This window comes from Fusarium coffeatum (assembly GCF_003316985.1).
Source record: "Fusarium coffeatum strain FIESC_28 chromosome Unknown BRIP53273_contig_345, whole genome shotgun sequence".
In the NCBI taxonomy this organism is placed as follows: domain Eukaryota; kingdom Fungi; phylum Ascomycota; class Sordariomycetes; order Hypocreales; family Nectriaceae; genus Fusarium; species Fusarium coffeatum.
In genome coordinates, this window is record NW_022158134.1 from 16,395 (window position 1) to 32,382 (window position 15,988).

At 45.8% G+C, this 15,988-nt stretch overlaps 6 protein-coding genes across 6 annotated transcripts; 2 read left to right on the forward strand and 4 right to left on the reverse strand.

The window, feature by feature from the left end:
• Positions 1–293: 293 nt before the first annotated feature.
• Positions 294–2,024, forward strand: FIESC28_10917 (uncharacterized protein; the record flags this gene model as incomplete). The annotated part of the gene is made up of 1 exon (XM_031165047.1): positions 294–2,024. The coding sequence occupies one exon, from the start codon at positions 294–296 to the stop codon at positions 2,022–2,024; it is 1,731 nt and encodes a 576-aa protein (XP_031010878.1).
• Positions 2,025–6,011: 3,987 nt separating this feature from the next.
• Positions 6,012–8,325, forward strand: FIESC28_10918 (uncharacterized protein; the record flags this gene model as incomplete). Its single annotated transcript, XM_031165048.1, has 4 exons — positions 6,012–6,083; positions 6,618–6,674; positions 6,997–7,630; positions 7,685–8,325. 4 exons carry the CDS (start codon positions 6,012–6,014, stop codon positions 8,323–8,325), a joined length of 1,404 nt encoding a protein of 467 aa, XP_031010879.1.
• Positions 8,326–10,086: 1,761 nt separating this feature from the next.
• Positions 10,087–10,761, reverse strand: FIESC28_10919 (uncharacterized protein; the record flags this gene model as incomplete). The annotated part of the gene is made up of 1 exon (XM_031165049.1): positions 10,087–10,761. One exon carries the CDS (start codon positions 10,759–10,761, stop codon positions 10,087–10,089), a length of 675 nt encoding a protein of 224 aa, XP_031010880.1.
• Positions 10,762–11,162: 401 nt separating this feature from the next.
• Positions 11,163–11,567, reverse strand: FIESC28_10920 (uncharacterized protein; the record flags this gene model as incomplete). Its single annotated transcript, XM_031165050.1, has 1 exon — positions 11,163–11,567. One exon carries the CDS (start codon positions 11,565–11,567, stop codon positions 11,163–11,165), a length of 405 nt encoding a protein of 134 aa, XP_031010881.1.
• Positions 11,568–12,727: 1,160 nt separating this feature from the next.
• On the reverse strand, positions 12,728–14,006 carry FIESC28_10921 (uncharacterized protein; the record flags this gene model as incomplete). Its single annotated transcript, XM_031165051.1, has 4 exons — positions 12,728–13,131; positions 13,183–13,351; positions 13,399–13,487; positions 13,544–14,006. 4 exons carry the CDS (start codon positions 14,004–14,006, stop codon positions 12,728–12,730), a joined length of 1,125 nt encoding a protein of 374 aa, XP_031010882.1.
• A 612-nt stretch (positions 14,007–14,618) lies between these two features.
• Positions 14,619–15,299, reverse strand: FIESC28_10922 (uncharacterized protein; the record flags this gene model as incomplete). Its single annotated transcript, XM_031165052.1, has 2 exons — positions 14,619–15,203; positions 15,261–15,299. 2 exons carry the CDS (start codon positions 15,297–15,299, stop codon positions 14,619–14,621), a joined length of 624 nt encoding a protein of 207 aa, XP_031010883.1.
• Between the last annotated feature and the right edge of the window lie 689 nt (positions 15,300–15,988).

The window sequence follows — 15,988 nt, forward strand, 5'->3', positions numbered from 1 at the left end:
ATATTCACATGTAAAGATTACAACGTCACAATATGTAACACGAGAGGTTATTAATGCAAATGAGGGGATTTCAAAGCCTTCCTGGCTGGCCTGCAGTACCATTCGAGTCAGGACATGGGATTGCAGCTAACAACTATATTGCATACGGCTACCATATTGGTTGCTGGAGCCATAAATAGAGGGGATAATATGTAAAAACTCATGCCAAACCAAACAACTTGGAAGAAAATACTCTTCTGTTCACGCTCGAAAACTCCTTTTGTTTAAACCAAGAGCCAAACGTCACAAGAAACATGCTTCACATCCAGAAAACTTCATACACCAGTGAATCTATGGAAATACTGAAAACTGGCGGCCTTCATCCCACCCTTGATGATTGTTGCTCAGAAGATTTGGGCAACCAGGCACCGTTTATCGATCGCCAATGGGCCAAACAAATGAAGAAGCTTCACTCTCCCACTGTCACAGAACAAACCAAGCATAATATTGGTCAATATCCTCTCACATCTGGACTTGCCAGCTGGGTTGCGGATAGTTTCAAAAACTATCAACCCTCGAATGACGCAATAGCTTTAGTTCAACAGTCCTCTACCCAACTACATGAGTTCTTTGAGAATGAGCGTGCTATAAGCACTGGCTTTCACAACCTCAACCTTCTTGAACTGGTCTATCAAGTCACTTTGGAAGCTGGAACGGAGATTTTAATCGCCGCTTCCAAAGAAAGTGACAACGTCCAGGCGCACACGCCAATCCACTCTCGTGGTAGCCTAGATGACCATTTCGCTTCCTGGGGCAAGCTACTCACTGGCATCGAATGCGACCCGCCGGCCATTGCTCAGATCCCCTTTTTTCTGCTGCTAGGCCAGGCATTCTCTTTGGAAACCTATTCGGCTCGAGAAAACTACATCTATGCTACTCTTATTGCGGTCGATTGGATGAAATGCAAAAATGAAGAAAGCGAAAGATTTAAATTGTTTGAAAAGCGCATTTATGAATCTGTCCCAGCGCTTGCTGACCAATTGTCTGGGGAGGACAGATCATTCTGGAGGATTGCCATTGCCTATATTAGCGCTATGAGCAAGACAGAGGATATCAAGAACCTTCCTACTCCACGTCGATCGTATGTCGATACAAAGATGGACCCGTATCTTCTCATGGCCATGCGGGCCTTCGACGGTATAGGGTTCGTCTACATGTGTAGTGACGGCGCCACCTTTCTTGATAACAAAGGAATGGATTCTCTCATCGGATCGGCACTTCCCAACGATATCATAGACCTTCACACAGATATCAAGAGTGCAGAGACGCGCAATCTTCTACGCCTTCTGTACCCTAACACCTTGACCATTGATCAAAGTGTTAAGGCTATGTCCACCGTCCTTTCTAGCATGCTATGCGAGATATTCCGTGGACACAAACGCGCTCACCTTGAAGGCCGTGAGGATGGTCGCATCGCTGCAAGCTCGATCCCCTACAGCCTTTGCCGAGCTCGCCGCCGTCAAATCTTTGAGACCATGGAAATCTACATAGCCAAATACCCCCAATTCTGGGATTGGGTTTGGCGTATCCATAGCCATGCCAAAGCTCAGATCACTGAAGCCGGTCTAGATGAGCTCCTTGCCGATGCTCTCTACCGAAGCATGGATCAAGGACCACTTCCTAAATCACCACGTAACGCCTTCTTTGACCCTTTCTTTGAGATGATTGAGGGCGATGGACCTCAATTGCAGGGGAAAAATCCCTTGAATGTCCACGAGGATCTAGGCCAAGTTATCAGTGAACTATCTCGCCTGTGGCACGACCAGTTACTTGACCCAGGTAAAGAGGCCGGCTGGGGCCGTGTGTTTGATGAAAAGTCTGATGCCCTTTTTGGGCGGGCGGGCGACATTTTACACGCCAGAGGTAACGTTGCTGATGAGGTGTTCGGGTTCGCCGTTGCTTACGGGCACTTGTCTATGGCCTTGCCGTATGTTGCTTACCACGCTATAGATGCTATTATCCTGACATATGGGATAGCATCTTAGCACAGTTCCTTCAATGAGATTCTTTGTCTTCTGTAAAAGGAAATGTCATACAGAAGAGACAGATAGCTAGGCTCTTTACATGCTTATATTGTTGTTCGGTATAATGCTATATTTGTAAGGTTATTGAAGCTGATGATTACGCGTCTGCCTATATGTACGCTAGTTTAGTAAGCTGGCCAGCGAAAGATTATTTCATTTGTGATTAGAGCCCAATTATTCATCATTTTAGACTCAAGCAACGATAGACTTGGTGTTGACACTGGTTTACTTATAGTTAATAAATCTATAGAGTACGGGAAACGCACAGTGAGGGGTATACACCTTCATTTGCCAACAAAGGATCTTAGCCTTTCCAAGAGTCTGAGGAGGCGGGCATTGCCAAACTCCCCTTCTTGGATACCCTTCTTGGATATCGTCCTTTTGTCGAATGAAATAGAAAATACCTCGAATTTAGGACATGTGATCCATGTCAGCTTGTGTGCACCTTCTCATCTCTTTGTGGCAAGGGCTTCCCATCTTGATGACTTGCAGGACACCTCTGTTGTTATGGAGGTCTATGGATGACATGTGACTCAAATGGCGGCGGCCGCACCCTGTTGCTTTTTCATGGGCTGTACCGAAGTAGGCAACCTCTTCATGTAACTCAGTCCGTGATATTAGTAAAACATCCACCACGCCTCAACATTCCTGCGTTACAACGCATTGTATTACCAAGCCATGTTGTCTATCATAACCAGCCAGTCATAACATACCTGGTATCTTTCAGATGTATTAGCACCAAATACAAAAGATCAAACCCATGCTTAAAAAGAAGCAGAATTAGCAGATAATCTGACCAAAAAGTATCACTACTACGACACGTCCGATATTACTGGCGCAACGTTTCAATCCAACCACAGGGTGTGGAAGGTCCTATCTCGATTTGGCCTTATGCCCGGCCGTGACAGAATAGCATCTTCTTCTGATAATGCACCTAGATGGATTTGTTGCCAGACACGCCTTTCCACCTCTCTCTTGAAGAATGCATCTTTATTTATCTTCCATTCCCATACAGCCAAGTGGGTTTAATAATCAGTATTCCTATTAAATAGTCAGCCAACGATTTCCACTCCGTGATTTTACCAGGAAGCTTTCAAGGCTTACAAACTATTATCATATCGCGATGACTACAATCTACACTATATTATGGTGGCTTGCTCTCAACGTCACTCTTGCATGGCTTTTTTCATGCCTTGTTGTGCGCCTCGGTTATTGTTGTGGCGAGGAACAAAACATACTCTCCGATGCATTGCCGACAAGGCAAAGGTAAGCCTAAAGAGTCCTTAAATTCTTTTTACTTTAAATAAAGGAATCTAATTAAGGCCCAATTCAGGTCAACAGCAACAAAGGCTTAGGATAACCTAGTGCCCTATACTAAAGTCAATTCTATATATTATTTATTTCTTTTATACTATATAGCGTAATATATTTGATTAGCGATCGCCGCACACTTATTCCTACTTTAAACTGGACTGATCGCTTCATTGCGCGACAACCAAAACTCTGTACGCGTTTTTCACGCCCGTACGACTACCAAAGGGCCGTGCAAGAAGATCCTGACGTGTTGAGCGCATGGTTCCGCTTGTTGCGGATATGCGCGCGAAATACAGCATACAGGACAACGATTTCTACAGCTTTGACGAAATGGGCTTCATAATAAGTATAATCCGTGCTAAGATGGTCATCACGCGTTCCATTCGAATCAATAGACCAAAAGCTGCGCAGCCTGGCAATAGAGAATAGGTCACAGCGGTTTATATTGTTGCGGGCGGATGGACATACAGTGCCGCCTTTCCTCTGCATTGCGGGCCAATTCTACCTTGCTGCCTAGTACTCTGGCGGTCAGATTTTGGGCACCTGGGTTATTAAGACGACTTCTTCCCTGCGTTTAAGGTTGCTTTTAAAGTAGTCTTTAGGGGAAAAAACATTAGGAGTAGCTTTTAGGGACCTAGCCTAGTTCCGTGAAATCCAGAAGCTATAACTTCAAGGCTTAATGTGAGACTATGGATGCTAACACCTCCTAAGACCCCTGGTGTTCTGGCCCTACCTTAGATCTCCCAGACGCCCTAGACTGCCACTAAAGCTCTTCATTGCTACACAAACTTGTAACGTATCTTTAACAATTTCAATAACTGTATACAAGAAACGGCCAGATAGTAAGTATCTTCCTAATACCGCAAGAGATTGTAATAACAGAAGCATACCCTTGGCTACAATAATACCCACAGATGAATCCCAGAGTAGTTATTCAGGGTCTTTAATAGGTACATCAAAGTCCTAAAGCAGTACATATCTTCCTCTACAGTTATAGAGCTTAGTATAACTCTCTTATCCGACTTAGTATTATTCTTGTTTTCTATCTCGCAGTAGCCGAAGGCAGACCTTTAATTCGGGGTAATAATAAAACCAGCCCGTACTATAGTAAATACACTATAGTTATTTTAAGATAAAGGCCTACCTTTACCCCTCCCCCTTTTCTAGGATTATACTAGCATCTACTTAGCAGGCCTAAATAACTAGTTAATAAGTTAATAATAAACTTACTTAAAGGATACTACATAGTAAAGGCTAGTATAACAGTAGGTATAGGCTAAGTAGCAATATTATCACAGTTAATTATTAGGAGAGAAAGAGGTTGCAAGTAGAGGCCACTTAATACCATAGTAAAGATAAGATTAGATTAATAATCTATACTAAGCATATACTTACACCTGCTAAATTAGGCAGGAGAGTTAGGCAGATGGTCGTTTAGCTGCTAAGGTTGCTTCCTAGCTAACAGCTTTAAGTAAGTAATAATGCTATATGTAAATACTAGGTTAGGAGGTAAAGCTCCGGTCGCTGGCTTCCCGTGTATACCTAGCAACTATGCCCTGCGTTGCTTAGTAACCAATAAATTATTTTTAGTAAAAAATAAGATAGCGCTAGTATAATATAGGGTAATTAATAATCTAAATCTAGGGTAACTAATAAACTTTAGTTTACACTTTAATAATAATAGGAAAGCTGGGTCTGCAAAGTGACGTGGATCAGACGTTCATGGGGCAATATAGGAGGAATCAGTTTCTTCTCCTTCGATATCGTGGAACTTGAGGGCTGATCTCTACGAAAGAGGCTAACGCATAGCCTGCATCGCCAAACCTGCAAAATGACGTGGGTAAGACAACCGTGAACAGAATGAAGGCGTTATGCTCAGCGCCAAATTACGACACGAAGTAAACTTGTTTTGTTAAGCACGGAAATCCCATTTGGTACCGTGCAGTGTTTCATTCGATGCAGTCCATTGCAACCCTATTATCAATTTTTGACTGATCACATTTACTTTCATATGGCCCAGTGGAGTTCCCTCTACCTGCCATAACTATTACAGAGGTATGATAATAATGATTGGCCATCTTCCAAGGTAATTTTGTCCAGGGATTATACACGTCGAAACTCACTTCCTATGATTCGTTGTGATTGTCACACTTAAGTGCTTGATGAAGCTTTCAAAGGTCTTTGACATGTGAATCTGACATTTGGCGTCGGAATACACGGGCCGCCCTGCGGGCCGTCTTATAGGGGGGGTGTGCAACGAAACCGACACCTACATACGCTTAATACAGATAACAGAGACCTTACATTATGGCAGCGATCTATTTCCCAACTCAGCAATTTCGTGGCGACCTCGTGCAAGTATCTTGATTCGGGCTTAGAGCATCTTGGCTTTGAGTAAAGCCACCCGAGAGCTTGAGATACCGATTCGAGGGCACAATGATGACCGATGTTTATTTCTCTCTCTGCTGCGGCCCCTATTTATACCTTCCAGCTTTTCGCAGCTGTTTCCCTGTTTCCGCCGATAACAATCCCATCTATCAGGCTTTCAGATCAAATGAGCCTCGAATATTCACAGCCTTGGTGCTAAACTTGCAGTCTCACCTTCACCCCTAGAAGCCCTCCTCATAAGACATCATGACGGATCTATGGCGTGTTGGTAGTGGCGGTCTCTACCTCGGAGAGATGAATCCTCGTGGCTGGAGCCAAGTGGATTTCAACACCTAGGACAAAGAAGCCTGCATCGGATTCGACAACGGGTGCTGGTGTGAGGAGTGCGATCAGATAAGGTTTTTCTCGATATTTACACTTTGCAAAGGGTATTATAACTCCTTTGCCCACACATAACCTTTTTTTGCCCTGCCCTATAGATAAGGTTTAGGCACAATATAATACCTTTCTTTACTTACTTTAATCTAGATTTTTTCCTCTTTTATCTATTATTAACAATACTATAACTATACAAGGTTAATAAGTCCCTACTAGTTTAAAGCAAAGATCTAATATATAATAGATATTAACTGCAATAATACTTACCTCTATAGTTATTAAATTCCTTAGGGGCCCTAATTACTATAGGGCTATAGTTACTATCTTTAGAGTACTAGTTATCTCTTTAATAACCTTCTTTTAAGAGGCTATAGATAACCTTAAAGAGTAAGACTTCTTTAATAATCTAAAGGAAGGTCTTTTTAATATTCTAAAGGTAACCCTCTATATATAGCTATACCTATTTACCTATAGGGCATTCCTTATCTTAACTATCCCTTATATAGGGGCTTAGAGGAAAAGGGCCCTAAGGTAAGTAGCTTAGTTTAAGGCTACTATAGATAAGAATAAAGGAGGAACCTTTAGTAAGGATGCTAATTAGGTATATAAGGTTATTAACCTCTTTAAGTTAATATAAGGGATAAAGGAGTTATCTTGTGTTTCTTTGCTAGCGTTAGAAGGGGAAAATTCGGTCGGCAGCTAGGCGTTTAGGCAATTTACATCAAAATACACACTTTGGTGTGAGGAGTGCAAAATAGTGTTCAACAAGGATGCTGATCTTCTCGCCAATAAAATACAGAGACGATATGTTGCCCAGGTCCAGTATCGGAGGCGACTCTCTACTGAAGGACAGGTCAATGGTCATCTGCCTCCTCTGTGTGCCTCTAAACCCCTGGTGGGCCTTCCTCAACGCATTGTCAAGAGAACAAAACAATTCGACGCCATAATCACATCTCTTCATGGCGTTCACGGCTCAGACTGGTGCAAGGCCTTCCTTGACACCCTGATGAATGAGAAAGAAGTGGATGAGAGCTGGCCAGGCCGTCTCATCTGGGCTGCAGCTCAGCGAGATGACATGATCCAGTTTATGGAACCGTGGAGGAAAGTCGGTCTTGAGTTGGCCAAGATTCTTCCCAAAGCAAAATATCCGTCTCGTGAGGCTGCAGGCTACAGAGCACCATTCATTGATGTGGCTTTGGGCTCTAGCCTAGGGTTCTTCTGCTTTCTTGATCTCGACTGGGACACCCAGTTCTCAGCCGCTGTTGTCACGTCTATTGCCTACTGGACGGATATGGCCAGCGGCGGGGATGCTCCTCAGGGTGACCTCGCCAAGATCTTTGACGTGCTCCCTTCTCTAGCCCGAGCGTGTGCGACTGGGCAAGCTGATAACCTATCGCCGATGAAAGTTCTTGCTATGGAATACTTGTTGGTCCAAAAGGTACAGTCACATACTGGGCCACCACCGACGCTTCGAGACATTTGGATGAGTAGGCTTGCCGACGTAGGTAGCCGAGAGGTAATGTCCCTAAGTGGTTGTCCAGTTGCATTCAGCGATAACCGCAGCCACGATGATACCCGTTGCAGCATGGCATGGGCTATCTGTCACGATCTATATGATCTACCCCGTGACCTTTCCAGCGGAAACATGGTCAACGCGGCGATCTGGGCCTTATTCTCTGGATATTCTGCGCGAGCAATTGTGAATTGGCTACGCGAGTCGCTTGTCATCGGCACAGGAAGGAATTCGACATCATGCGCAACAAAGTCGCTTCTGGCTACTGCATTCGTTCATGCCTGCAATCCTCGGTGGGCTATCAATGGCCTTGCGTCTACTCATTGTCATGACTGGCCCAGGGCTCCATTGCCAAGCACTCCTCGCAAAGACATATTGCAGCTCTCGGGGGCTGACATGAGCGGTTTCGATCACCAAGGCACAAGTCCTTGCGAATGTCGTCCTACCGACGCATCGAATACTCTCGCTCGGGCTGTTCAGGATGTACTTACGGGCTCGGTGGAACGATTCACCTCTGCTGAGGAAAGACTGCAAGCGCATTGTATGGGGATGTCTGCACTTGTGAAACATGACTGGGACATGCTAATCAAGATCTCTCGGAAAGCTTGGAGCACCTTTTTGCAGGATCTAGATGCTATTGCTGATTGGGTTGATGGGAAATGTGCTTAGGTTTAGGTGACTCTTGGTCGGGGCAGGTTTTGGGCAAAACTAGGTGCTATTTATTCTTTATGGTCATGTTTCGTGATTCGGGTCGAACCCTTTGCACTCTTTGTTCCTGTTCTCTATTCTACCCATTCAGATATCTTGCGGTTCTGAAAATTCCTAAATCTGGCACTGGTTCTGATCAAAACGTACGCTTGCCTCGCACGAATCACTTGGCGTCCGATCCATCGGACGCCCCACGAGATAAAAAAATAGCGGAGTCACGTCTCGGTCTCTCGGTTGCAGGGTTACCTTCCCGAACCGTCCTCCTCATGGTTCTGCGTGACATTTCCTCATTTGCTGCGCTCTGTACGTCTGCACGTGTGAGCATATACCGATGGTGGACAAGTTCAGATATAGGTTCCTCCTCGTCTGCAGATTGCTCGAGGCTGGTGGCAAGGAATGCTAGCCATACAACCTTGACCACATCAGCAGCTAATAGACAGTTAGATCTACCAACTGATTGTACGTATAACGTTTAATTGAAAAGAAAGCTATTCTATTATTATCCTATGACTACGCTCTACTAACTCATAGGTTTTTATACAGATTGAAGCGCTTGTTGTTATTGAAACAGAGTTCGTCGGTTGCCCCATGTCGTGCTAGCGCCATTCTTTTTCTCACCAAAAATAATTCGTCGGTTACCAAACGACGCGGGGCATTGCGTCAGGCTGGACCTTGGCCACCCAGCACTTGGGTATTGCTATTGAAGAGGGCATTCTAGTTATGATTACATTTGCCATTATCCCATGTTCACATACTGCCTTGGATCGGATAGAAGCAGCTATCTTGAGTCCCCATCCCAATGAGGGATTATCATCACTCCGAGAGTCAGTCAGCTACAATCTGAATATGGTAGCCGTGGCGGTAAGTGCAAACCCATCATCGAATAGTGGTATAGAATGAGAAAGATCTGGCCAGGGTGCCATTGTCGTACAAATCGCTATCACCGGCCTCTCGCTCGAGTCAATGGCCAGGGCACATTGGACTGCTTCAGCCTTCCTCGTTGCTAGTCTCATATTTGGAGTCATTTCAGTATACGTTGCCTTTGTTCTCCAACAGCAGCTCAGCGGCATTCGACGGCCTGTCAGTTCTGATGAATGGTTTACGCGGCGACGTAGGATCGCAGATCAAAATTCATGGCGTGGTCGCATTCTCTCAAACATGCACAGTTTCAATTTTATCCCCATTCCATTTCCTGAAACGGGTCTCCGCGCACCCTCTGCTGGAGCCGCCATCATGCTAGCAGCACCCGCCGCTTTGTTGGGCTTTTCATTAAATGCGTTTCTGATAGGGTTTGGCATTTACCTTGGATGTATATACACTGATAACCTGGTTTCTGGGTATGGGAAGTCGGGATCATTGGGTATACTTATCTTCTACATCGCGGCGGCTACGATTGGGACACTCTCATGCACGACGTCTTGGGTTGCAAGAGAACCAACTGCAACCACCAATCCGGCAGCGCCACCAGTGCCTGAAGTCAGAACTGAGGCTGTGCAAGACAATCCAGTTCATGGTACTGAAGCATAATGACCTCGCAGGCTCAAGCTCAACCTAGGCAGTTTAGAAAGGAAAAGGCTCCAAGGCAACAGTGTCGCGTTAGGCTGCAATGAGGGAGCTCGAGTCCAACGATAAGTGCACTTATTGACGGTGTTACACGACGTGAGTCCCCGTTAATGAACTTAATTAACATCCACAAACTTGAAGCTCAGAACAACATCAGTTTTAGTGTTCGATATACTCAACAATCTTTAGCCTGTCATTCCATCTTTCGAAGAACCTCCTTGCACAGGCTTTCTGGATGGCTCTGAACCAGATATCTGCCATCCTCTTGTACCCGTCATCGCTGGGATGTGTACCATCCATCAAATCATCGAGTTGAGGCCCCTCAGCACTACTCATATTTGCAAGAACTATCCTTCTCCGTTGGGCTTCCTGTGTTAATACCAAGTCACGAAGACCAATGTTAACGCGTAGAACTCGCGAGTTGACTTGCTCGTCGGCGTTGACTAGCAGCGTTGAAAAACTGATTGTAGAGAGGGGAGAGGTCTGCCACAGATATTTAAGCATGTTTTCCATTCGCTCCGCAAAAAGATCAAGTTGAAAGTTTTGGATACAGTCGTTAGATCCGGCGTTAATTGTGAAGAGCTTGGGTTTGACAGTCGCGATGGACCGTTTGGCTTTATTTTTGATCTGTTCGAGTCGATGTTCACGCCATCCTTCGTTCTCGTTGTTGCACATAAACCCAACCTTGCGTGATCCAACCATGCGGACTTCGTAGCCAGTGGCAAGAAGAAGATCTTGCAGTAATTTTCTGTAGCCATTTCCATTTGGAGATCCAACACCGTATGTAACTGAGCCCCCTAGCGACATCAGACGTAATGCTATTCTCGGTGGCATTGTCCGCGTGCTATAACGAGTGGTCGAGTCTTGACTATGCGTACTGCCAACTGTGAAATCCAGACTATGTTCAGACGGGCATTGAACTGTGATAAACGTCTGATATGGCCGACACATCTATGGCCGTGGCAGAATTGTGGACGTCTTATTGCACGTGGCTGGCAAACTCTCTGAAGGTTGTTGCGGGGTTGGGGACCTGATTGAGCTAATCTCACCGCGGCGCTGAACATGACCCCGACTTGGTGTTCAGCTGACTGCCATCACAAGTTGGAGATATTGAACTCAGTCAGGTATACAAGATATGGATGATTCTCTGAGGCGGAGAGCGGCAAAACAAAAAACAAAAAAGTAGCCTGATTTCCAGTCTATGCTAGTATAGGGTGATCAAACCCTTCCATCTCTCATGCTCGCTGGCTCAGCTTTTCCAGTATTTCCTCAACCAGCACCCTTGACTTCGCAAGTTCCTGTTCAAGTCCCTCGCCTGTATATTTTCCAGGTAGATACCAAGGCGCAATATTCTGCACCACTTGCTGGAGCAGATAAACCTGCTCCCAGCCGTCTTTGGCAATGCCTTTCAGCGGAGTAGGCACACTATTCTCCTCAAGCCGCTTCAGGTAGACTTCGTATACATCCTCCGACCAATCGTTGCTGTTCTCAATATAGTCGTTTAAGAACTCATCAAGAGCGGGAAAGAAACCAGCGAACTCAAAGTCAACAATGCCAGTAATTTGAGGAGGTGAACCTGATACAAGAACATTGCGAGGGGAGAGATTATAATGAGTGAAAACGAAGTCATCGGCTCCCATGCTTATGGATGGAAGAGTTTTCTGCATGAACTTTCGAACCGGAGCTACAAGGCTTCTGTTTAATTTAAAAGTCTCATTTGTTTCCAGCGTTGCCAATTTATTCTCGATCAAGACCTTGCAGTAATCTGCAACTGTCGTGATAGGGTCCAAGCGGCGAATTCCTTCACCCAGTACACCACGGATAACAAGTTCTGGTCCAATCTCTAAAGTGATATCTGGACGGGAGTCCTTTTACTCATCCTCCTGGAATCGCAAACTTCCTCCGTGCATCTGGCGGGGGATTATGCTTCGCCAATCTGCGACATGGTCTGCTAGTTGCACGGCTAAATCGGCAAGTCTTTCATTGCTGTGTTGTGATAGATCGATAGGTTCGCCGGGAACTCTGGTCATCAAAAGCCAGCCACCAGTATTTCCGTCGAAAGCTTGCTCCTCAATACCGCTCACGTGGCTGCGCACAACGGCCATCTTCGATCCATCTTGTGACCACGCGATCGCTCTAGGCACCGGAATTCCAGGGCAAAAGGTGTCGAGTAGTCGTAGGCAAGAAACTTCATTTTCAATTTTATCGCCTTTAAAGGCGCGACCGTTGATTTTGAGAACAAAGTTTTCACTTTCCACGTCGCTGGTGTCAGTTGTCGGTCGTGAGCACCTGAGAAAATAGATCCGATTGTTGTATGATTTGAAGGACGAAAGACTCTCAATGTCTATCAATTTGACCTCTGGCACAGCCAGATGCACAAGCTTTCTGATACTCTCACCGGACATCTGTATCCCGAAATTGGGATGATGAGGTGGCGTTGACGGCCGTGGATCAACAAAAGACATGATACTCGGTTGATAGAGGAAGTTAATTGAGGAGAAAGTGTTGATGCGAATTCGCTGATTGAAAGACATGAACTATTCGTGTTTTACTTTTGTTCGGCATGACTCATTTGCCGACGTATTGTCCCACGTGTTACGTACTTGGTTTGACGATAGCTTCTTGGCCAAAAAGGCGGGGTCGTAACCACTTTAGTCCGACAGATTTCATTACCTTCAGATCTTTCGTCAACCACTCTGTAAAAAGTTGCTACAACTATTATTACTACTCTATAGCTTATTATATACCGGTTTTATCTATGTAGACTGAAGGTAAAAATATTGTAAAGGTCCATACTGTCTTAGATCTTTCCAAAGCCAGCAGCAGCGGGAACCTTGGTCTGAGCAACAAGGGCGCGGGTAGACCTAGCAATAGGGAGACCCTTGAACTCAGACAGGAAGCCAGTATCCTTACGGTTGAAGGCACCCGAGGCAACAAAGATGTTACCCTGGCACGCACGGCCAAGGTATGGCTCAGCGGCATTGGAGGCTGCACTATCAGGACAGCTGTTAAGTTGTCCCTTGAAATCGGGAACGACAACCTGCTTCACGTTCTTGAACACATTGCCCTCGAAGAGTCCCTTGCCAGCGGTATCACCCTCGATAGCATGGCCATTGATGTCGGACCAGACGTTGTTGACGGCATGGAGGAAGGTGGTGGCAGACAGGGCGGGACCACGACCGGCTGTATGCTCGATGAAGTTGTCTAAGGTTTGTCAACGATGTGGCTCAAGTTGTGGAGAATGGTGAAATGTACTCTGGAAGGTGATCTGGTCGCCCTGGCCAACCATCTCAATGGTCCAATAGTGGTAGCCATCACAGCCGGCGGACCACTCTGTGCGGCCGTTAATGTGGTTGTTGGAGAGAGTAATACCAGTACTCTTGTCGCGGCCAAAGACATAATGTTGGCGACCCATGAGAGATGTCTAGGAATGTTAGCGATGGCGTGGCTGGTTATAAATGTTAGACATACCGTGCAGTGATCAATCCAGATCTTGCTTGTGCCGGAGAACGTGAAGGCATCACCACCCCAGACGTATTGAGGGTTCAATTCTGTGACATCTATTGAAACGAGAGGTTAGAAATAGCCATAGGTAATCCATAGTGGTCCAACTTACGAATGTTTTGAACAATAATGTTCTTCACATTAACAAAGCGCAAACCCTTGCCCTTGATGATAGCCTTGTTTCCAACGCCAACAATCGTCTTGTCAGAAGCAACATTGATTCCAGATGTTCCAGCCTTGGAATAGGTAACATCAACTGGTGGATTACTGCCACACCAGTTATTGGCAGCATTGATGGCCAGCTGGCATCCTTTTCCAGTTTTCCAAGGAGCACATCCCCTTTCCTTGACGGTACCTTCAGAGCCGATGAAATCGTAAGTTCGGTCAAGAACAATGACGTGAGGAGTCTTGTCCGTCAAGTAGGTAACAAGCTCCTTGATGTTCGTAGGGGTTACTGGCGAAGCGGAACCGCCACCGGTGACACCTTGGGCAAAACCTTGAGCTGAGCCAGAGAGCTTTTGAGCAGTAGCCGAGGCTAAAAGTGTAAATAATACGCTAGAAAGACTGAGCTTCATCGTGGCGGCAAAAGAGTGTAAGGAGATGTAAATTGATATAGGGCAAGAGTTAGAAATATGGTGCCTGCTGTCACCTGAAGTAGTATTTAAATGCAGAGTACTATACGCGGAAGTAAAATGAGCTGCGGATACAACAGTGCTAAGTGGAGAACTCGTTTAAAATAACATTAACGTGACCCTCGTTTCAGTTGGCCCCGGCAGGTATTCTTCCATCACTAAAGCCCAAGTTGCTACCAGTATAGATTATCAGTGCTCGTATAGTCACCTGTAAAATTGAGATGGAATACTACACTTTGTATTTAAATGGCACTAGATGCAACATATAGATCTTTTTGATCCCCTAGAGTCCCATTGCTTGATGCACTCAAGACGAGTCCAGTTGCAGACTTGAATAGACAGAGGTATATTGGTAGTGTTACACGGGACTGGCATGTTAATAGTGGCTCGTGCACCTTGTATAAATCCATAATGCATCACTAACGTTGAACTTGTGGGTAGCTGGCGATTCATAGCCCATGACGGGTATGGTTCTACAGTTCTGATTGACAGCAAAACAGCTTTATCACGATAAATGAGTCAACATGTAACCTTTTCGCCCTGGTTCCAACCCGTCTAGATACCGTCAATCTGACTAGCGCCCCAAGCCACCACCGCAAAAGCAGTACCGCCGATAGGAGCAACCCACCCTGCAGCAGTTGACCATAACAGTTTGTGCCCGCTAATGATGGCGCCAACACCGCCCTGCAACAGCTTGACAATAAAATCTTGCTGATTGCTCACCCGAAACACGTACTTTTTCTCATCGGGGGCATAAGCGACTGCCAGGCAGGAATCATCGAGGTAGCTAAGTGTCGGAGTCGATGCCGTGAAGGTACGTTGCTGCCCTTCAATCTGCCAGATGAAGTTGGTCTTATCCGGTCGGGAGAAAAAGCCCCATTCCGATGTCCCGATCGAGAGGGATCCTTTCATGTTTTTGCCAGGGAGATCGGCGTGGTCCTTTGGGCGTCCACTGATGGCGAACTTGACGACAAATAACCCTCCGTGTCCTCCATGTAACCCCCATCCATCTGTGCGAAGCCGGAGCTCTGCTATCTTTGCGCCGCGATACTTATTGTGCTGACCTTCGGTGATGTCAGAGGGCGTGAAAGTATGGGGAAAGGTAATGCCATTTGGGTAGCTAATTTGAGCCCAGAATCCCTAAGGTTGGTCTTGGTTAATCTCATCGATCGTGAAAGTCATCCCCTCTGGCATAACAGAGAGGTAGAGGGGAATAGTCATCTGTCCAAAGCCCATTGTGAAAGGCACCTGGAATTGGATTTGCCAAGGTTGAAAAGTGTGTGAGAGTCTCGTCAGGAATTGGGTGATGGAAAGTGAGAACGAAGACTCATAGGTCTTGGGCTCTCTTGAATGTTATTTCTCATAGGTCGTGGAACATGGATGGCAGCCACCAGGATAACCTCCTCCGGTGTTCTGTCACCCAAATTCCATTGTCACTCTAGAACCGTCGGAGTGTGGCTACCTGAAAGTGGCAATGGTAGGCACTAGACTATGCACCGCTGAGACCTACATATATTGTTGTCGAGGCGCGTTTTATAATTGGAAGAGTCGCGGCCGCACAACGGTGCCGTACCTGTGCGGCTGGCTGATAATAAGAACAGTGCCGATGTTGACCAAATAAGCCTGCTTTGGGTCGCTTGGCTCACTTTAGCGTGGCGCTAATAGCCTCTTCTAAGTCAAGCGTCGTGGTTAGGGAAATCTAGACGAGCAGTTGCAGGATGCTGGAACAAATATCCCGGTCTAGAATCGTATAATCGCCGTATCGATGGTTAAATTCAGCCAGTGTACAGTTATCGATAAGGGAATTAAGCAGACCCTTGCATTGTGGCGGCTCTAGACCCTGGAATTTAGTGCTGAAAGTATCCCTGCTTAACACTAACCTATCTGGAACGTCCAGAGCAAGAAACATTCGCCTTTTACGAGAA